Below are 23,454 nucleotides of genomic sequence, written 5' to 3'. Positions count from 1 at the left end.
ATTATACGTAAGTGGAAAGAATAAGTGACAGAAACAATGACATACTTCTTATTTCTATTTAGTGGCAAACTCCCATTGTCATGAATGGGAGCTGGATCTGGCCCTGAATAATTTGGATCTGGCCCTGCATCTGGGCAGGTGGCACTGAACCAGATACTGAGCTACCAAATTAGCTATCTACCAAGATTCTTATATGGTTCCCATCACCAAAGTGTCTGAGCACCTGTTTACAACAGAAAGCCTACTATTCTGTGTTTGTACAGTGCCCAGCACAGGGCCTGGTCCTTGGTTGACCCTTAGGCACTACTGTAATTAACCTGAAGATTAATAATAATAATAGTTCCATACCAGTGCTGAAGGGGACCTCAAGGGGGGCTCCCAAGAGCATCTTGTCAGAATTCCACCATCAAATGAAAGGCCGTTTTGGGGTGATTTCTCTGAATTAACCCCCCTTCTGGAAGTGGGTTTGATAGGGTCTTAAGCAGTGCATTGGTCTGGTGGGTGAAATTCATCCTTGTGCAGACAGACCAACACAGAATCTATGCACTGATTAGTCCTACCTTGGGAATGTAAGGATACAAAGATCTTATATGATGGCCCTTTGCACGGAGGTCACTTTCACCCCAGTGCAATTTTTCACCTTTGTTTAGCAGCTAAGCAAACTGTAGCCTGGATAAAAATACATAATGCTCTGACTGTGAGTACTTGGGAATAGGCATCAATAACAGGATCGTTAGTGAGAGTGTTTTCTATAACTTTTACAATTTTCAAGAACATGTTGCCATAAATATTTAACTTCATAAAGTTAAATGCAGACCAGCTTGAGCACTATCTTTGACATTTTAATGTATTTGCAGTAAGCCATTGGCTGACCTCTTGTTTGCTGCCCTGGAACTGCCTGATGGAACTTTATGCTGGTAATATTATACTGTTGCTGTGTGCATCAGTGTCCCTGTTGCACTAGGATTAGCTGTTAATGACACTGAGCACTTACAATTATGGGAGTGAGAAATATAAAACTCTAAGGAATTCTGTGAGTGCATTTTAATCTAAACAGATCAAACTAATAGGACAATGGCTTGAAAAGGGAGCTCTCACATGGAATGTGTATGATTTTATTTAACAGCTGTCAAGGATTCAGGCATGACTCTAAAATGGCTGTAACTGGGGTATTATTTTCTCTCCTGAAAAAAATCACATATTCCCTACAAAACAAGATGTCCTCTGAAGATTACACTGACCACATATTTCCCCCAAAATATTTTAATAAACTGGTTAAACATTTTTTACAATCTGAAATGGCTAATATTAGGGTTAAAAAAAGAGTCCTACATTGACAAAGAGATTAGTGATCTTAAGTGTCCAACTTAAGACCTTACAGGGGCCTGATTTTCAGAAAGTGCTAAGCAAACCCCCTCCACTCTCCCCTCTCTACAAATGCAGGTCCCTTAACAAACTCATCCCTTTACTAACTATTCAATTTTTACTTCTAGAGACAGGGAAGTGAGGGAGATGTTTATTTTCATAATTGTTACGTGCACGAGATACCATGATGATGTAGGCCATCTAAGCACCTAGATAGACCTCAAAGACCTCCACAAATACTAATTAATTCTTACAGTATTTCCAGGCACTGGGTAGTAGGTCCATTTTTGAGTGTCAGAGTTTTCAGAAGGGTTCAGTACCCAAAACTGAGGTCAGATTTTTCAAGAGAGCTCAGCTGCCATTTAGACATCAAAATAAGTGGCCATATTTTCAACAGTTCTGCCTATTGGGTGCTGAGAATTCTTTAAAATCTGGCCATTTTTAGGAACTGATATGGGAGCACTTCTTTTTAAAATCTAGTTCCAATTGTGGGTGCTGAGCACTTGAAAATGAGGCTTTGAGCTCTTCTAAATATCTGTCTCTCAGTGACTTGTCCCTAAAATCACAGAGCAAATCAGTAGCGAATTTGGAAACAGAACTCAGGAGTCCTGACTCCCAATCACCTGTTCTGTTATCATTAGCACCACTAATGTGCGCTGATGTGCATTTCATAAAGTCCTTTTCCCAGAGAACTGAGAGTTTAGTAGGTTCCAATCACTAGGACCCAAATCTCAAAGGTATTTAAATATCTAACTCCCATTGAAATCAATAGGCAACTCCGTCACTCTGCCTTGATTCTAATGGCTAAAGTTTTTATTTTTTTGACTAAAACCCTGTTAACAAAAGTACAAATATGAATGTCTCTTCTTTGCCATACTTATAAAAATATTTATTGTAAAAGAAAATTCACTCTATTTAAAGAGCTCCTTTTTATATGTTCAGTATTGGCCAAACATTATTTGATTTGTACTGCAGAAGGAGAAAAATATCCTTTAATCCAGGAAGAGGAAACATTCTGAAAGCTATTTTTTTGTCAGACTGATCAAGTATAAAATATCTCTCATGTCTGTACCCTTATTTCCTCTGGTAGCACCAACGTATTTTATGACTTCAGACCACGACACCCCAAGCAAATTAGCATTAAAATATTGATTCTCTTCATTGTTTCCTGGGCTGTTATTGCTTCAATTCATTAGTCATCATTTCAATAGTGCCTAGAAGCCCCAATTAGGATCAGACCCTCATTGTGCTAAACATAAAAGAAGACCCAGTCTCTGTTCTTATTTTCACACCAGAATGGTTACAATCCAAGGCCCCAGTGTTGCAAACATTTAAGCAGCAAAGTATCTTTACCTACATGAATAATCTCACTGAGTTTAATGGTACTACTCACATGACTAAAGTTGTCTGTGTGTGTTTGCAGACTGAGGCCCTAATGTTTTATTGTCTAACACCGTGTTCCCCACCTTCTATCTTTCAAGAACTTTAGGGAGACAAAGCGGGCAAGGGAATATCTTTGATTGGACAAATTTCTTTTGATGAAAGAAATAAGCTTTCGAGCATACACAGAGCTCTTCTTCAGATCGGTGTATGCCCAAAACAATTGGAACAATTTACCAGGGGTTCTGGTGGATTCTCCATCACTGACAATTTTTAAATTAAGCTTGGATGTTTTTCTAAAAGATCTGGTCTAGGAATTGTTGTGGGGAAGTTCTATGGCCTTTGCTATATAGGTCAGACAAGATGATTACAATGATCCCTTCTGGCCTTAGAATCTATGAAATCTTGTCTCTCACTAACAGAAGGTGATCCAATAAAAGATTACCTCATCCACCTTGTCTCTCTAATATCCTGAGACTGACACTGCTACACAATGCAAGCACTTCAGAAGCATTCTGAGTCTCCTCTCATGTACAGCAGTGTAAACTGGGGGGATATCACTCCAGTCCCATGACGTTACATTGGCTAAATGGAGAGGGAAATCAGCCCCTTTAACCAGCCTTCATAGAACTTCATGTGAGTAAGGTAATAGGGCTGATCAAACAGTTTCAGGTTGTTTTTTTTTAATGAAATGTGGCTTTTTGATTTATATGCACTTTATAATATTCAAACATTTCAGATTTTTTGATAAAATGATCCAAAATGAAAAAAAATCATTTTGATTCAAAAACTCTGGAATTTAAACAAATAAAAATTAACATTTTGGATTGAGGTTTCCTTCCCCGTTTTTCCCAATAATTTCATTGAAAAAGCAAACTGTGAGAATATTAAAAATGCTACATCACTCAAAAATCAGTTTATTAAAAATATATATTTATTTATTGCAGAGCAGCATTCCCAATTTTAACCAGCCCTAAAGACTAATATTATTAATCCCATTTTACAGATAGGGAGACAGGTGCAGGCAGATGAAGTAACTTGCCCCAAGTGTCCAGAGCCAAGATTAGAACTGGAGTGTTCCAGGCACTGAAGTATTTAAGGATGTGTTCAGCTGTTCTTTAATGATCACACTCTCTTTGCAAACACACTAGTTGATGAAAATGCAGAAGTCAGTTCAAGTTTTCAGCAAACTGCCACCCTTCCTAGAATTGCTCCATGCCTGAAATGTTGTACTTCACCATCCATCATCATCTGGCCTTAGAGAGTCTAAATGCTGCACTGACAACTGAAATGCAGAGAGAGAGAGCATATTTTTTGAGGAATAACGTCCCCTAAATTGCAAAGTCAAAATTTGCACACAAAGCAAATCACATTATTTTCCATTAGTGGGTTTTCATGCTTTTGAGACTGTTACTTATTTCAAATTCTTTTACAGCTTTAGCAGTGTGAACTTGGGCAAGTCAGCTTGCTTCTCTATGCCTCCATTTCCCCATCTGTAAAAAGGGGTATTATCAGCCCATGTTTGTGTGAGGCTACGGTGCTTAATTAACAAGAAAGGAGTTTTGAGATCGTGCGATGGAAAATGCTCTAGAAAAGCATGGTGTGCTTAAAGATAGATCATCACAGACAAAAATCCCAAGTATAGAAAGTGCTGTTGCTAGCTGTTATTTTGCTGGGTTGCTGTCTTGTGCCAGTGGTGCCAACGGATTTTAAGCTCTTTGGCACAGACATAATATTCTTGAGCAATATTTTATCTATTACTGAGCACATATTAAACATATGGCATTATATACAGATAATGTATTTCTACAGTAAGGTAACAAACCACTGATGAAGATTTTGTTTTGTTATTAATAGCACTACACTGAGAGTATTGTTCCTGTTCTATCTTAACTATCCCTTGATTGAAGAGAATACTGGTACAAGTAAATGAGTCAAAAATTACACATTTTTAACAGAAATCAATGGGTAATGCTGTTCACTTTACTTATGTGACTCAAAGTGAGCAGGATTTAACTCATTGATCTTTGCCCCACAATTACTTCAAGATGACTTTAGTATGTGTTTAGAGTATAAGATTGGTTTACTTATTTGCACCTATGTAGGATGATCCACACACTATTAAAAAAAAAAAATGCTGATTACTCGTAGTAGCAGGTATTGTTCTACAGAAAGGCCAAATCCTAAATTATCTGCTTACCCAGAACTGCCACTGAAGTCTGTGGGAGTTCTGAATGCACAAGAAAAACAGGACCAGGTCCCAAGGCATACTGGTTTAGCTGATTCCCATGATAGCCCCTGCCATAAATATTTATTTTACTTTCACTTAACATAGCTTCTAAAATCACAGGTGAGCCTAGTAACGCATTAGCCCTTCTTGCATGCAGAGGATGATTTTTCAGGTCACTGATTAGATCCGATTTCTGGGAGAAGCCATTCTGAGAATTCCATTGAAGACATTAGTCGCCAGAAGCCATTAGTTCACTGCTGAGTGCTTATGAAATCCCACCCTTTAACATGTTCCCTCTGCCACTATCATCCATGTATTATTCATTCTAAAAAATATGACATCTATCTGTCATAGGTGGTGATGAACCAGGGGGACAGACCCTGAAAGAACTCAGGTGACACCACTTTCAGGTTGCATTAATAGGCATAAACTGTCAAGGTGAACAAGAGGATGGCACCAAGGACCAAAATTTAGCAAGATTCAAAGAAGGATTGGACGTTTATACAGAGAAGACTATCCACAGTTAGGACAGTATTTAATGCAAATAAAGTGAAATCTTGGCCCCATTGAAGTCAATGGGAGTTTTAACATTGACCTCAGTGGAGCCTGGATTTCACCGAAAGAGTTTGCAAGGGATTAAAAAAACCTCATGCTTCAGGCTTAGTTACTCTCTCACAATCACGAGGCAGATTATCCCCTATCTGCCTCCTGCATGGCTCTTGCACCTTCCTCTGAGGCATCGGGAGTGCTGACTACTTTGGAAACAAGATATTGGCTTAGATAACCCAAGGACATTATTTAGAATAACAATTCCTAACTAGTCTAAATATAAACTGAATAGAAATTTTAACTCAAGGGAACAGATCTAGATGGCTGCTCCAGATTAACAATTTCCACTGTGCCTTTGTCATTTAAAATAAAGTTAGATCAGCAGTGAAATGGCCCAAGTTGCCCCATAAGCCATCCATCGGCTTTGCCGCAGTACATCATGTATTTACAGTGGCTGACCTTGTTACCTTTCTATACTTTAACCAAATCAGTTCATCTAAAGGTAGGATGCAATATATAAAGTGTAATTAGTTAACTTTAATTTATCAAAACTAGCTTGAAGTATTCTGTGAGATGGCCATACAAGTAAAATTAATGTTGGAATAGGGACAGCTGAGCAGCACACCTTAGGAGAAAAAGTTGTATTCAGTAAAAAAAAAATATTTACCCAATTAAGAATGAGACAGGTTGAAGATGATTTAATGCAGCCTTTTAGATGTAAATCAGATAACTTTGAGCTGAGCCAGTTAAAATAAAAAGGGAAAGACAATACCCTTTGTCTCTTCTGTTGTACTTTCTGCTAGGAGCAGTATGGTTAGTGGTTTCAGAATTATTCAAGAAACATCCATTCTCTAGCACAATAGGGAATTTCCTTTTATGTGTTTAATGAGTTTGTTCCTCTAAGAACTGAAATGCGACTGTCAGGGCACAGAAGCGGACTGAAAGATTCATTCTGAATATTACCTTAATTGACAACATACAATGAAGTCTCACAGTTGTTTATTATATACTTAATTCATAACCATTTCTAGTACACATTTCCATATTGTTTAATGCTGTTATTTTTTAAGCTCAGGGACACCCAAACTTCACCCAACTGAGAGTCACAGTAGCAGCTTGCCAGGTGCTAGAAGGCTGTACCTAGTTTGTAAAAATGGTGCAAGTGGATATCACTTTCATATGTAATAGAGGTGTAGGGCTTGGAGACTACATAGCCCAGCATGCAATGCTTGATCACGATTGGGCAGCTAAGGAGAGAGATTTTGCTGGGCTGCATTTGATTACATGCCTCACTTTGGCCACATCAGTTTAAATCGGGTAGCTGTCTGCATGCAATGATCTACTGTGGAAAACAAAGATCTTTGTACTGTTGGAGTAAAAACAGTGGTAACAAAGTCATAGCTACATATTCTTCTCTACATTTTTGTTTATTGAGACAAACTAATTAAAAGGCACAAACATAGGGCATATGTTTACATGGACATTATAACAAACATATACATTAAAAGTGTAGGAATGTGTTTCCTTTCTGCTAAACAGAAAGTTCCTAAGCTTTTATATATACAAAAGTTGTACAATTTGATGTCCTAAAGTACAAAAGATCATTTATAAAATTATTTTACACTAAGTTCTATTTTTTGTTTTACTATGTAGTCCAAGCCCCTAGAACGATTTCGCATAATGAAACAGATACCTGTCACCTGACCTAGAAGTCTGGTATTTGCTGCTTATACTGACAAGGCAGGGTATCAACGGAAGCAGTCCATTTTGACTAGTCAATCCTGCTAGGATTCTGTAAGATGCATACACACTAATCTCCATTGTTTTCAACTTCATTAAGATAAAAACATCTCAACTCTTCTTTAAATTTGTTTGTTTTTTTTTAAATGTAGAGTCTTGGTTTTAGGGTGTCTTTTTTAAACAAAGTTTTAAAAATGTGAATATGTGACATGATAGTCTAAAAAGTATATCTGTTTCCCTATATTTTGCTTTCTACTTTATGTACAGATAAACAGTCTAAGAAATAAAAAGCACATGTAGTTTTAACATGTGTAACCATCTGTGGAGTACTTCTGGGCTGGACAGCGCAGACTGTCATGCCACAACCACCACAAATTGATAGAAATGTGTTAACACAATAGAAGAATAAAGTAAAAATGATGTTTGAAAATATTTACAAAGTTGAACAGATTTGCACAACACTTGATTAAGAAATACGGGAGAAATTAAAGACGCTCTTGGCTTGTCCTGTAGGGGCATCCTACCTAGTTAGTGGTTAGAATAAAAACTGTATACAGTTTAATATAAGACAAAAACTTCTAGTGAACAACTAACACGTCTGTCCCCTGCTGCAACATCAACAGGTTCTGATGGGGAAAGAGAGGGCATATACATCACACCCCAGCGCTTCCAGAGTCTTCCAGCTTTAAGCAATATTTTATAAAAGATTCAAAACATTCCTTTTGCTCCTAGATAAGAGTCCCATGGGGTTTTGACTGTTAAAAGACCATGTTTACACACATTTCAACTCCTCTTCTGCCAGCAATTGGCTGTTTCTTACCAAACATTAACAGTTTAAAAAAAAAAAAGTTGACTAGAATGCTACCTTTCCTTAGGGTAATATGTTGGGTAATATTTACATCTCCAAATATCAGGTCACAATCCCTATTATATGTTGAAGTTAGAATGATAAGTTATCATATGCTTTGCATATCAGAGCTGGTATCACCTTTCCCATAGGGAATGCTGCCTGAAATTACCATATTCCCAAAGGTAAAATGCATATTTTCTCCAAAATGCATTAAAAAAATAACATTGTAATGCATTTACTCATAAAAAAACATTAACACAGACAAAGTTACTACACTAGCTCTGAATCAGTGGATTTAGAACTGGCAAGTTAAAATTAGCCATCCACCCTGTCAAGCATATGGAGGGGTCTTTGCTAGTGTTTGGATTAAAATCATTTCCTAGTTTATAATTTCTCGGATAAAACAGTAATGCTGATTTTTAATGACTGGTTTTTACCGGTGGCAAGTAACCACCTGTCCTATTTCAACATCATCATCATCAGCTAATGGTAAAACTTGCTTTAAAGAAAGTGATAAATTACAAACTAGTTTGAACACAATGAGCCAAATCAACAGGGAAAGATGCTATTAGGGTTTTTAACTGGTGCACGTTAACCCAGTTATTTAGTTTGACTTTATTATTATATTATTATTAACATTATTATTATTATTATTATTATTATTAATAACTAAAAAAACCTGCTGGTAAGGATTCAGTTTTAATCCCCTTTAATACTGTTTAGAGATTCTTTACCAAGGAGGAGACGTGGGCAAGGCTTGAGGCAGGAAAGGCATGCTCTCTACTGGTCTCATTGCTATATTTAATGGACCTGCTAACGTCATTGGTGTTGGGAGATTCATAGGAGACGTTATAGTGACTGGATGCGCTATATTCACTGGAGCAGTTACTGGGGTAGGTAAATTTACCGGTGTTGTGAGCGTTAATGGAGAGGTCATGGATAATGGACTTGTTATAGTTACAGGATGCCCTAGGTTCATCGGACTGGATATATTAACTGCACTTGATACATTTACTGGACTTCTCATGCTCATTGCAGCTGCCACTGTGACTGGGTTTGTGATAGTCCCAGAAGCCACAGAGGACGTTATATTGAATGGAGTAGTAAGAGTCACAGGCGTAGTAGCAGCAGTGGAGGTTTGGCACAAGTTAGCAGCTTCTAAAAATGAGACATAAAAAGACAAAAAGTTTTAACACATAAAAAAACATGGACAAGATTTTAAAAAAAACAAAAGAACAAGAACAAGTTCTGGAATAATTTTCTTTAGAAAATATTAGTAAGTTAACTGTTAACATTCTACAGCCTACAATAAATATAACTTTCATGCAGCTCATTTGAATTCAAAATTCTTTCCTGAGAAGTCAAGCGAGGTTGTCTTATAAAGAGGGTTTTGATGTTCACAAAAACAGTATTTGTACAATCAGAAAAATCCTCTCAAGAGGAACATTATAAGTAGAGAAGAGAGTGTACATACCGAATGGTACGTACTCTATAGCCTTCTCAAAGGTGAATTGACATTCTGTGAAGGTTTTAAAAAGTCATTATTAGGGACTGATAAGCAAAGCTAATTTCAATGTTTACCTGCTTATTTCAGTCTTAATTATTTCTGCTAAATTATTCCACTGATCGTGGTAAGTTTATCTTAGCAATTTTCAAGTATACCCAGTCAGTAGATCTTATAACCCCCATTATCTCCTCAGCTTTTACATTAACTACAATTCCACACCAATATTTTACTTTGTTTTGCAATAGAGACTATGGCTGAACAGGCAAGAACCAAGAGGACCCTGCACTGAGATGGAGGATCCTGGGGCTGTTCCCAGTCGGGTCTAGCAAGGGCTGGACACTTTGTGGAGAAGATACAGCCAGGCTCCATGGAAGAGGCAGATGACTCCACTAGATATCAGCACCACCTGCTGGTTAGCCATAGAACAACGCTCCAAAAACAGAAGCGGGTTGTTGGACGCGGATAAAAGAAAGGGATGACTGCTAAAGAAACCGAAAAAATATATTCCGTGTCAATGTTATGGCATTTTTAAAAATGTGTCTTGTGTCACATTTGTAGAGTAGGACACCTAGGTCAGTCTATATCCATATTTCAAGAGGTAAACTAAAGAGCCAAGAGTCCACCCTTGCCATACAGGCTATTCAAATGTATTAAGAGCGTGTTTTCTTTTACAGCAGCATTAGCCCCATTTGAGGTTCACTGTTGACTGTTCAGGGTCAATAATCAGGTGTGGAGACAAAAAAAAAAAGAAGCGTGTGGGGGGGGGATTTAAAACAATTATAACAACAAATATCTGAAATTAAATAAACTGTTGAATTTAAAAATTCCCCTGTGGTATTGCAAAACCAACACAACATGTGGTGCTAATGCATGAGAACCAGCATGAAAAGGACCATGAACAAGAATGGAACTGACTGGTCTAGTTTCATCTTCCAAACAGAGTGATTTCTTTAGCTATAACACCCTCCCATCCTCTCCCCAGATATCAGGGGTGCTCTTCGGGCACCACAGGTTTCACTGAACAGTTTCAGTTTGACTCTTATTGAAAAACTTGGCACAATACTTTCCCCACCCCCACCATAGTGGCCCTCGCCCCCACCCACCCTCCCCTCACCCCCACCTTCCCTCTTTTTAATATAGTTGTTTTTGTTAAAAGCACTTCGACTGATACATATGGTAAGAAAGAAGGAAGCAGAAACAAGACATAGAAGAGAATGAGCAGAACAAGCCTCACTTTGGTTTTCCTAGGTCTTCCATCCTCATAGCATTTGGGTACTAACCAGATAAACCCTAATACTTTTCAGTTATCACGGTTTATAAGAAAAAAAGGTTAGGCTGTTTCTATCATTGAATAAGAAAAATCTTTGTGGCAGCAGGAATCAGAAACAGAGCGAGCTGCCTTGTACAGAAAATGGGTACTAGAATAACTAATAGAATACGGAGGAATTGTGAGAAGCTTGATGGGAAAGATGGGTGGAGAATATTTATGGTTCAAAATTAAGAGTTAATTAAAAGGAATAAATGGACAGCAGGAATACATTTAATCAGAGGGAGCCACATGACAGAAATTAGAAACCAAAGGGTTGTGAAAAGAATAAACTAGAGGTAACGGGAGATTTCAAACTAGACTCCAAATGAGATGCTAAACTGAAGCAATCTATTCCTTACGCAACAGGCATAATGAACAAGAAAAGGGCACTATTCAACTTTGAATACAATAGGATAGGTAGAGGTGAGCAGTATCTTGGCAATAGTGACTGTAATCTAGTTAATTTTGAAATTAGAAGAATGACACCAAGCAATGGAAGAAAAAGTATGAATTTCACCAGACTGTGGACAAATACAGTTATGCGATGGGTACAAGTGAATGAAATAAAATGGGAAAGAACAGGGATATGAAAACTGTTTAAACGGAAACTGATGTCTACACAAAAATCGTATGTGTGAGATCTAACAACTGGTGATGTTTTAAAGAAGGTCCAGAAATCACACACAAATCAAAGGCCAAACTCTGCCTTTGAGCATAGGCACAGCTCCCATTAACCGCAAAAGGAGGCTTGCGTGCACATTCAAGGGCAGAATCTGATTGAAGATAAATAGTAAAGAAGTTCATTTGAGAAGTGAATGTTACGTAAGGTTATCACAGTTTTTTTTAGCCTCTCTTTTTATGACCAAGAATTAATTTTCATGTGTCAATTTCTGCCATTTCACATTCTCTCTAACACTTTCTTTTTGTAAAATAGACTAGAGTTTAAAAAACCAAGTAAATTAAGATAACAGATTACGTTATTTTGTTTTACCTTTCTTCCTTGCTTTGACTGCCTCTTCCCATAATCTCAGTGTCTCTACCTGCTTTCCAGGCCAGTTTGTTACGTGTTGTTGTTGTTGTTGCTGCTGCTGCTGCTGCTTCTGGTTGCTGGTCTCCTCACTCATGCATGCTACGCCAGTCAAGTAAAAACACACACAAATTCACCTTGGAAATGTATGCTCCTTTCTACTGAAAGGATGAAGGCTTTTGTTTAAATTAAAAACATGTTCAGAATCTTGAAAAGAGAAAGATAGGAGTGTTTAAAAACATTTAATTAGTGCTGTATTTCAGTAGAATTACCTCTCTAAGATCTAGAGAAGTGCAAGCTATGAGCTGCCTGATTTCTCTTTCACAGTGAGTGACATCTCAAGGATGATAAACAAAGAGAATAAAATACAGGACTTTAAAATGGAATGGCTTCTATGGTACTCATACAGATCAGATTTCCCCAGAACTCAAGGAGGCAGCTGAGTCAAGTTATGTTAGAACACAGCAATAATTACTTAAAAAGACACCTCTCACCCCTTCTTGAAATCAAAATTAAAAACATTTTTAGTTCACCTTCACATCAGAAAATAGCTATTTACTCTCTGGCCACATAGCTGCTCCTGCCACTTTCATCTCTGCCTTTTGTGAGTCCCATAATACCTCCTGCGAGCTGTTTAGGGTCACTGAACTGATAATGAAAGGCAGAGTAGTTGGTACTGTGGGAACAAGGACTCCAACAACCCCTACTTCAAAAATAATTCACATTTTAATTTTATTTTCCACATCCAATTCAGTAAATATTTGTCAAGCTTACTAGATATTCTAACTGACCTCAAACTTCTGGGAATAAAAGAACACATTAAATATGAACTAAAAGCCAAAACACTGTTTGAAGGTTTTAAGGATGGAATTTTCAAAAGAACCTAGAGGGAGGGGTTAGACACTCAACTCCTTTAGGCTGGGATTTTCAAAGGAGTCTACATCACCAACATGACGTGTAGATTTAAGTTTCAAATACTTTTGAGAGAGAAAGCCAGTCTCTCCTTCATTTACTTGCCACTCCAAAGTTCAGGATTCAGCATTTCTGCTGAGGATATTCAGATTTTAACGCCAGAATTACAATCGTCTAGTCTGACCTCCTGTACAGCACAGGCCAACCACCACCAATCCCCAAAACGCATCAGGCAATGCAGGAAAATGCCTTGCTTTAAGTGCTTGTTTTGTCCAATGCTTCAAGGAAAAAACACCGACAGCCTTGATCCAAAGCTCATGGAAATCAGTGGGAGTCTTTGGCTTCACTGAGCTTTAGATCAAGCTCAAAATCCTGAACGTAAGACTTGCCAAGTTTTCAAATATTTTGCTATAAAAGGCAAATGTGTCATTTTAAAATCTACACACATTCTGTTACTAATTTAAAATCCTGGACACTATTCTCCCCCCCCCTTTTTTTTTTATTTTGCAGTTAAGGAAATAGGTCAGGATGTATCCAATTGTACTCATAAGTTGAAAGACAAAGATATTAGGATCTTCATACTTAAAAGTGAAGAACTATTCTCTCTCACTTCAGGGCATTTCTCTAAGAGCTAAGACAATACTCCTAGTTCCAGATCAGTTCCACATACCCCGATTTGTTGATCTGAAGCCTTTCACGAAGAATCCATTTTCAAAGATCTATTTTCTGATAGGTGCAAACATCTAAACTGAGTCACAGGTGTATTTTACATTTTAAGAAAGTCAAAGGCAACTTATGTTGCAAAATGTTTAGAACACACATTTACTGAAGTGTTTTTAAAATGTTCACCTACTTTTACTGATGCCTTGTTTACAGGTATTACAGTTGATACTTTGGCTCTGCCCATGTGTCTTTAAGTGGCTGGTGATATACGCTGCACTCAGAAGTTTACCACAGATATTACACGATACCTTTCCTTCATGGCGCACCATGTGTGTCCGCAGTCTGTCTTTGGTGGCAAAGGCAGCAGTGCACGTCTACATGAAGGACAACAGCATTTTTTAAGTGTAGACCATCTTATTCCACTGGGGACCATGTGGCCCATTTAAAAGTATATTTATTTTCTAGGTGCTACTGTACCTTAGGCATGTTGACAAACCTTTTGATTTTACATGGATTTACAGTGAAGCCTATTTCAAGCCACCACTTAAGAGACGGAACATAATCTAATTGCTTAACGGAAATGGTCTTCTGATAAGTGTGGAACAGAAGAATACTCTATACTACTGGGCCTACTTTGGAGCAATTTCTTAAAATAGAAGATTGTCTTGCATACCTAAGTGATAGATGGTTTACAAATACCTACAGTAGACAAGGGTGGTCTCTTATACAGGCTTCACTGTATAGTTCTGGTTATGATTATTTTTTACTACAGTTTAGTTCCAATCCAAAATCAGGAAAGGGAAGACAAAGCATTTCTTTAGAGCTATTCTTTTAATTCAAAGCATTTACTTATAATATGATGAGTCACTAGAGACAGGTTGGAACGTGCATGGATGATTCCAAGCGAAACCATAGAATAGTTGATTGTTCAACACTAGTCAAATTCTGCCTCATTTTTAATCTTCAGCTTACTTTCACCATGACAATTTGCTTTCGATTTCAAGCAAAATACTCTATTTTCATAACTGCCTTTACCTATAAAAATTGCTAAACAAATCCTACACATTGCTTCAGCAATCAATGTCAATTTGAGGATTTAGCCACACTGTTTTTAAAGGCAAACTTGACTTGAACTATAGGGTTTTGGGAACATTCTTCAAGGAGCAAATAAGCCTCTAATCTTACAAATGGTAGGCACATCATCCTCTTAAGCTGCTTCTACACTGGGATCATAACTACAACACTAAGTAACTACAAGCAGTGTGGACAGAGCCATATTCCAAACCTTGCATTCAAGGGAACCATGTAAATCAACACAGTCCTTGGTGGAATACTCAGTTGACATTGACTAACTGTACAATTAAACTTATGCTGTTGATAAATCATGTTAACCCTTACTTGGCATTTGAAGGGTCTCTCTGTCGAGTGAACGTGTTTGACATGACAGCTTAAGTGATCAGGCCTGTGAAAGAACAGAGGTACAGAACATGTACCGTTACAAATAGACAGCAATGATTCTTAGGCTAGCAGCACTGAACATTGCATTGATTGCCATTTTCAGCCCACCTCCCTTCAAAAAAAAAAAAAAAAAAAAAAAAAGACTCCCCTTACCTATAAAACAACCCGCTGCTAGAATAATGCAAAATGGTTACACTAGGACCCAGCCAGCAAAGTTTAAAACTCAGCCATGTGTCTATTATACACCAGGAAGTGCTACAGTTAGTGAATTTTTACTACTTGTAAAAAGGAGTTGCATTAACAGTCCTAGAGATTGACGTTCGCTCTATTCACAGAACAGATACAGCACAGCCAGCAGCAATGCAAGCTCCCCCACACTGCTCTGCCAATGAACCTCAATCTGAAAGGAGTTACATTAAAGGCAAGACGACAGATCAGTCTCCATGCCCCAATCTTTGACCCCTACAAAGATTGCTAACAAGGAGTCCAGTTAGCACCAACGGCGATGTGGACACCTTTCCATGTGACCTGGATTGAGGCCATCAGGTCATTTCAGAACATTGAATAACCATAAAACAGTGACAGCTTTTAGTCATGATCAAATCATCTTAGATTGAGACCCACACCCTAAGTAAACAAGGCTCTTTATCCCCTCACCAATCTTCTAAGATGTCTGGTTCTCCTAGCCCCTTGCTATGATAGTTTAACCCTTCTTGATTACGAAAAGCCAATACTTGAGCTCGCCTGGGATTTTCTACATGGTACCTCGAGAAGCCTTTTCCACAAACACCACAGGTGTATGGTTTGGTGATGCCACCTTCATGAGACCTCACATGATAGGTCATGCGGTCCTTCCTCTTGAAGCGCTGATTACAAATTGGACATTCAAAAGGTTTTTCATCTGAGTGGGATAGCTTATGCCGGTTGAGGTGGTACACATCCCGGAAGGCTTTTCCGCACATCTCACAAGCATGGTTCTTCTTAACAGGCTTGCTGGGCTTCTTCACCGTCTGAGTCACAGCCATGGCTGTTGCACCAGCACTACTGCTGGGGTTGGTGGCAGAGGAAGATGTAGTGACCGTTGACAGGATGCCCGCGATAGTTGAAACCAATGAAGTTCGGCTGTTGTCGCCAGCAATAGTTGAGATTAGGGGCACCATTGTGGTGGGAGTTTTCTTTGGCCGTGACACTAACTTTATCCCTGTGTGGCAGGACTCATGGCGCCTCAAATGGTAGCTGTCCCTGAAAGCTTTGCTGCAGTAGGTGCATACAAAGGAGGTTTTAGGTTTTTCCTTTTTAATCCCAACAATAGCATCCTTTAATGTTTCTGGTGCAGGCTGAGGTTTCTGGGTTATTGGTAAGGGTAGAATCGGCTTCTGATCAGGTGGCTCAACAGCAGAGCTCAGGAGGGGCAGCAAACTGTTCTGTGCTGCCTGCTGTTGGTGATGTGAGGCTTCATGTGCCTAAAATCAAACATTCACACTTCAGAATTTCTGTTGGTGGGCACTCACTTTGACATGCTGAAAACATTTACAGGCAAAGGAAAGCAAATCTTAGACCAAAAAGTCACTGAACTAACCAGTGCAAGAAATTATATAATATCTCACTACAATGATTTCCTGATTGGATAAACCACTTACATTTAAATCCATGTGTTGTGCACAGACTCTGCAGTGTAGGAAAATGCAATCACATGAAACAATTGTTACATATCCTGAGGGCAACATTTCTTATGGCAAATGACCAGGTATTCGTCAGGCCTTTTAACATATTGCTTGATTTCTATCTCAATGACACTCCCTACATAAAAGTGATCATATGGAGAATACACCAGATCTGTGACGGCAGATTATGGATATACCGAAGGGGTTGACCAATGTGCCAGACAAGTGTTACCAGCCTGGTGGATGGTTACATTTAAAAATCCTGTAAAAATTAAACTGTAGCCACAGTGAACCAGGAAGAAACGAGGCATCTTACTTGATTCTCTCTCTTTGCACTACTTTGTCAGTGCTGGAACCACATTTAAATAACTTGTTTCAAGAACTGTTTAACTCTAGATTTAGAGTTATATATTTAAATAGTCTCCCAGGGCACTAACACAATGACTAAGATGCTCTAAGGTGCTCTTTGCTTATGGAAACTGATGAGAATAAAGACACGTTTCTTTTCTCTTTATCACCAACTCTTTCACAAAAGGGAGGGGGGCTAGTCAATAAGCACTAGTAGCAATCTTGTGAGTTCTGGAGCACAGACTTACAACAGAATACAACAGTTATTCTTTAAAAAAATAATTTAACTGACAAATGCTGACAAACCTGGACTGCTGCATCTGTGAGAGCAGTACTAGAAAAATCTTGGCTATCACACCACAATGAACAGCCCTCTACTTACCAATACCCTCTCCTACCTGAGGCTGGTAGCAGAGATGGTGTGTGGTGTCTATATTGAACAACTGCTGTAACTAAATTGATTTAAAACTGATCTAGTTAAACTGGTGCAAAGCCCTACTAAAGACACTCAAACTGGTTTAAACCATGCTTAATATTATTTAGCTTAAAGTAACATTAAGCTGAATAATTATAAACATGATTTAAACCAGTTTAAGGGTATCTATAGTAGGGCTTTGCACCAGTATAACTAGATCAGTTATAAAATCAATTTAGTTACAGCAGTGCAACAGAACAGGCCTGTGGCATGAAACTGATCTTACTGAAACTTTTATTTCTATTAATGCCACATCTTTCCAAGATTACTCCTCTGTGCTTTCCTTTATTAAGTGATATGTACCTCATTTTATATGGACTTCCCACATTTGGGACTTTGCAGGTTGAGTAAAACTAGGTAATGATTTGGAGCCTACAGGACTGTCAGCTTTAATTTTTAATCAGGATCTGTACCATTATTAAGCATATTCAAATTCAGATCCTTTCAGCTTTAGCCAATAGCCAATTGCTTAAAGCCCTCTGAAGACTTTACTATTTACAGAAGCAATCTGTGACTTTCTATTTTGGTGGCATCCAAGCCTTCCTTCTTTTGCCTCTACAGCACATGAATAACCAGAAGCAATGACTACAATATTAAGTACATCTAAGTAGGGGTTTTAAGACTTCCATGCAACACTCCATTCATTCATTCAGGGTGCTCATGTACTCACTTTGTCTTCCCATATTCACCAATCCTGAAGATTCAGACAATAATGATGTTCTTTGAAAATGGGTTGAAAGTGCGCACAAGTCTTAGCCCACATGGATGAGAATGCCCACTCTGCAACACTCCCATACTATTTGGTGGGAGACTTGTTCACAGTTTAGGTCAAGCTGTTCCGTGTGAAAGTCCATGGCATTACTTGCTTTGATTACTACAAGCAGTTAGGGTGACTGGTCCACCTCTCTGTACTTTTTAGGTCTATTCAGAAACTTTGGATGCAACAAATATGTTGAGTGTTACCAGGCTAAGCGTGGACATACCAAGGTACCTCAGTTAACAAACCCTAAACACGTATTCTTGAAGATGGAAAAAAGGGCATTCTTGGCAAATGGTGCAAGTGTGGAACTCCCTCAGAGCCTGAGTTTGCTAACTTAGAGCACTGCTTCTCAACCAGGGGTACACATACCCCTGGGGGTACACAGAAGTCTTCCAGGGATACATCAACACATCCAGATATTTGCCTAGTTTTACAACAGGCTACATAAAAAGCACTAGTGAAGTCAGTTCGGACTCAAATTTCATTAAGACAACGTCTTGTTTATGCTGCTCTATATGCTACACACTGAACTGCAAATACAATATTTATATTCCAATTTATTTATTTTATAATTAATGGTAAAAATGAGAAAGTCAGCAATTTTTCAGTAATAGTGTGCTGTGACACTTCTGTATTTTTATGTCTGATTTTGTAAGCAAGTAGTTTTTAACGGAGGTGAAACTTGGGGGTATGCAAAACAAATCAGACTCCTGAAAGGGGTACAGTAGTCTGGAAAGGTTGACAGTCACTGACTTAGAGCACAGCATAAGGCTCTTTTCTCCCATCAAGCTTTTGCATGACCTAAGTGATATTTTGTATTGTTTTACTTTCTCCTGTTTTATAAACTGACGCTTGCTGATGTGTAATACATACAGATGCCAAAATGGGTACAATATAAAACACGAGTTCAAGAACATTTCATGCACTTAATTAGAGCTTTCTGTTCAGAGCGTTTTCCAGTCAGGCAATAGTAAATGTGTTTTCACACAGAGTACAAGTGGTTAATATCCTAAGATAGCTCAAGATATACAATTTCAAAGGGAGAGCTAGCAGATCGGATAATAGGGAGTCCAAATCCTTTGGACAAGGTTCAAACTTATGCAGTTTAAGGACATTTTTAAGCCTTAAAGAACCATTAGCACTGCAAGGTAAAACAATTATTTCTGTTGTACCAATATAAACGTCTGACACGAAACAATGTATTCATAAGGCTGTCTGCTATGAAACCATCTCTTATATAAGGCTGCTTACCTTGGCTCTCAGATACTCCACCGTTATTACCAATATTGCCTTTTTAACAAAACCTGTCTGCAACAAGCAGCATTCCTCAGTTTCCAAGGATCCTCTATATTAGAGTTTTCTAAAGAGGGATCAGGCTGTATTTTTCCCTTGCTGTTAGAGGAGGGAATGCACAGAATGAAACAGCACCTGCTGCCTGCCTTTTGCAAATAATTTTTAATCACTTGTAGGGCACCGTTTTACTTGACTTAGCATTAATGTCAAGTCAACATTTGTGATGTTTTGATTGCCTAGAAAAAGTCTTCCATGCAAAATACAGTATTTCTCTCACTAAGCAAACTTTCATTCCAGGAGGATAGCAAACAAAATAAAAACCGTATTTCATGACCCAGAGTGGTAGGATGTGGCATTGTGAACTTCCAGTGCCAGAGGCTAAGAGATTTTTGCACTGGAGCCTTCATGTCAGAACAGTAAATTAGCATCAGTGAGTCATATCTTGAATGCCCTGTTTGATGGATGATTTCTCCTAACGTTAACAGATACAACTTTCACTTTCCAGGCAGGTACAAAGTGGTTTTCAAAATATGCATGTGCTAGAACACTAATAAAAAAAAAAATGAACAGAAGTTGCTTATTCAGTATAATCTATATTTGAAAAGGTAAAGTTAATCAAGGTAACACCTAAACATGATCAATCTCTTTATTAGGAAAGGAGGATAAAAATTCACTGTATACATTTAATTGCCATTAAAACTAAAATTAAGACGTTTAATCATTTCCCCAAAGTCAACTGGCTGAGAATTACAGTTATCCACACAGGGTTTTAAATATTCCCTTTAATTATTTTAAAAAATTCCTCTACAGATGTCACAATTGAAAATCATGTGAAGTAAACATTGCATCTGTATACTATCAGCACAGTATTTTATATTTAACAGTTACCAAACAAAAATAAAGGTGAGGCTTTGCGAAATGGATTTTAAATTATGAGCCTGCTAATGATTTGTTCTTGTTTTGGTGGGACGGGGTGGGATGAGGCAGTAACAAGAAGATACTACTTATAACTTCCCCAATCACTACTATGTTTAGGTACATTAGGATAAACAGTATTGTAAAGCATTTGTTTTATCAAAATGACTCGAAAGCTACTGAATAGTCATTACAAGGTTTTAAAGCTTTATTATCTGGAAGGATGGAAGAGGAGGGAATTTCCATGTCACATCTTCACAAAGATGCTTACTAGTTATGCACCATTAATTATATTTTTGAGAAGGTAAACTGCTGAATCCTTAATCAAGTGAAGAAATACCTACCCCAAAACCAAACTAAAAAGTTTGACGTCAGTATTTGAAAGTACAATGCACTTAAAAACAAAACAAAAACCCCACAATGAAGCAACTGAATTACCGATGCTTAATATCTGTGAAAAGACAGAGCCATAAAATAACTGTAAGACCCCACTCTAAGAATAGTTGTTCTTGAAAATATATTTAAAGGGGGAGCACCGTATATTGAGGGGAGACAGAATAACTGCTAACTCAAGAAAGGGAGGTGGCCCTAGAATGAGGAAACTTTATTAAGAAGTTTATGTTCAAATCACTGCCCACTAGAGTGAGAAAAATTATAAATCCTTATCCAAACTGTGTGTGTCATCGCTGGCACTTATAAGGAACTTATAGTTTCATACCTGTTGTACAAATGAATACAAAAAGATTTAACATGAAATAAGAGTTTGTATATACAGTTTGAATTTGCACTAGCTCAGACTGTTAGATTTGTTTTCTAAGAGAACATTCTTCTAAGCGTGTTTTCAGAGGCAGAGCACCCAAGTGAGTGACTCATCTCCTAGTACTTGCAAGACTATTATTTTTCCTTTAAAAAGAAACATTGCATTCTCTTTACAGATTTATTCATTCCATTCAGGTTTTCAATCAAATGTCATGTTTTTGTTGTTTTCAAAAAGCCAGCCAGGACAAGGAGTAAGTAAGGGGTCCATGCTTGTAATTTTCAAGGTAAAATAATCCTCTTTGCACAAGGTGATATGTGTGGCTTTTTTTTTTTCCAGGGGCGGGGGGGGGGGTTGCAATTACATATTTCACATTTTCAAGCTACAAAGTGGCAGAAGGTTTTAGAGAACAAGCCAGTGAGCAAAGGATCCAGGTTATAGTTCACAAACACGAGGGCAAGAGAGTTTTTCAGTATTTTACAGTTTCCTTTTTGAGTATTAAACAAACTTTGTATTGTATTTTTGAGCATTAGGTCCGTCTTGAATACAGACAAAAACAGTGACTCAGTTTGCAACTGGAGGGATTATTCTCGCCTTCTGTGGTTTTTCGTGCTATTCTTTTCAGTACTCAGTTCTTAGGGAAAAAATCCATCTCTCGCTCCCTATTTTAACTTAAATCCTATTTTAAATTAGGACAACATCCCTCGTCAGTCACCGAGGCCGGCTGTTTCAAGAGGAATTAATTTATTCTCTCACACGCACAGTGTTTGCTGCATCTAGGTGGGGGGGGGGTTTCGGGGCGGGAACCCCACAATGATTGTTATTATTTGCAGTAAAAAGAGTAAAAAAAAAACAAAAAACCGGCAAAACATTTTTACAAAAAAAAAAAAATAAAAAATAAAAATTGGGAGGGCAATAATTTTTTTTGACCAGAAAAAAAAAGAAGCCCCCCCCATATGAATCCCCAGCCGCTGCAAGGAGCGGAGGCAGGCGGCTTAGCGCGGCGCGCTATAGCCGGCTCAGCACAGCGCTACAACGCGGGATCCCCTCTCCCCCGCGCGGCTCCCCCCTCCCGCGCCGGCCTGGGTGGGGGGAGGGGGAGAAGGAGGCCGGGCGGCCGCGCTGACTGACAGCCCGCGGGCCTAGCTGGAAACCGCGCGCTGCGCGGCGGCCGCTGCCCGGGGACGGAGTGGCCCCGGCCGGTGAGGGAAGGGCGGGGGGAGGGGGGAGGTCCGGCCTCCCCGCGGCCTCACCTGAAAGAGGAACGCGGTCCAGTTGGCCTCCATGGCGGGGACTCCCGGGGCCTTCGCGGCCTGGTCTGCGGCGGCGGCTCCGGCTCGATCCCCCCTCCCTCCCCCGGGCCCCTGCTACATGGAGCCGACAACAAAGCGGCGGCGGCGGCAGCTCAACATGGCAGCGCCGAGCGGCCGCTTCCGCTAACCTCCGGGCCGCACCACTGCGGGCGCGGGGGGGGGGGTTCGCGCGGGGAGCGCCGCCAGCCCCGGCCCTGCAGAGAGCAGCGGGCGCCCCGCAGCTCGCGGGGGTGCGTCCACCCGGCGCGGCACGCGGGCGTCTGGGAGGAGGGCGTGGGGGGGACGCCGCTTCCAGCCGCTTCCCGCAGCCGAATAGCGGCCCGAGCCTGGCCCGTCCCCCCCGTGGCCCTACCAATGGGACCGTCCCAGGCTGGGGAAGCTGAGCTCGGGAGAGAAGATGGAGGAGAGAGAGGAGAGTGTCCAGGGCTGGTCACCTCCTGCCCCCCCCCCCCCAGTATATGGGGAGGGGGACTGGGGAGGGGGAAGGAGCATCCCGTCCTCTCCCCCCCTCAAAAAAACCAACCCTGCCCCCTGCTATCAGAAATAGATCGGAGGGAAACAATAAAAATATCCATCATTAATTAGGAAAATGTAAAAGTTTTTTTGTTTTTTTTTTTTGGGGGGGGGGGGGAAGAACCTCCTCCTCCATGCAGCACCTGCACCAGCAGGTGGAGATTCTGCAGCACGCGCTTCCCAGGCATGATGTCAGCATCTTAAAAAAAATGTTTTAACTCTTAAGTAAGACCCCTCTGAAATAGAGAAGCAGCGGGGAGGGGAAAGAGGAGGGGGGGGCGCATATACAACCGTAGGCAAAGCGGCTGCCAATTTTATCCCAAATGATGGCACCCAGGACATCTCACGGAAATTGTGCAAGGTGTACCTGTTTCCATGTGAAACCTGCATACAATAATAAATATGTCAAAGGGGGACGACACCAAA

At 39.5% G+C, this 23,454-nt stretch overlaps 1 protein-coding gene across 5 annotated transcripts; it reads right to left on the bottom strand.

The window, feature by feature from the left end:
* Positions 1–6,935: 6,935 nt before the first annotated feature.
* Positions 6,936–22,624, bottom strand: VEZF1 (vascular endothelial zinc finger 1). 5 transcript variants are annotated; one of them, XM_037880290.2, is made up of 7 exons: positions 22,456–22,624; positions 15,648–16,453; positions 14,931–14,994; positions 13,723–13,906; positions 11,922–12,059; positions 9,589–9,633; positions 6,936–9,272 (listed from the first exon to the last, which is right to left on the bottom strand). In XM_037880290.2, exons 1-7 carry the CDS (start codon positions 22,486–22,488, stop codon positions 8,845–8,847), a joined length of 1,698 nt encoding a protein of 565 aa, XP_037736218.1. In that variant the 5' UTR covers positions 22,489–22,624; the 3' UTR covers positions 6,936–8,844. The 5 variants fall into 5 exon arrangements, with proteins under 5 accessions (XP_037736218.1, XP_037736220.1, XP_037736221.1 ...); XM_037880292.2 differs by having other exon boundaries at positions 15,735–16,453; positions 22,456–22,623; XM_037880293.2 differs by having other exon boundaries at positions 15,756–16,453; positions 22,456–22,622.
* Between the last annotated feature and the right edge of the window lie 830 nt (positions 22,625–23,454).

The sequence above is a fragment of the Chelonia mydas genome, chromosome 17 (genome assembly GCF_015237465.2).
Source record: "Chelonia mydas isolate rCheMyd1 chromosome 17, rCheMyd1.pri.v2, whole genome shotgun sequence".
Classification (NCBI taxonomy): domain Eukaryota; kingdom Metazoa; phylum Chordata; order Testudines; family Cheloniidae; genus Chelonia; species Chelonia mydas.
Note: the sequence above shows the minus strand (reverse complement) of the source record. Positions and strands in the feature narration are given on the sequence as shown.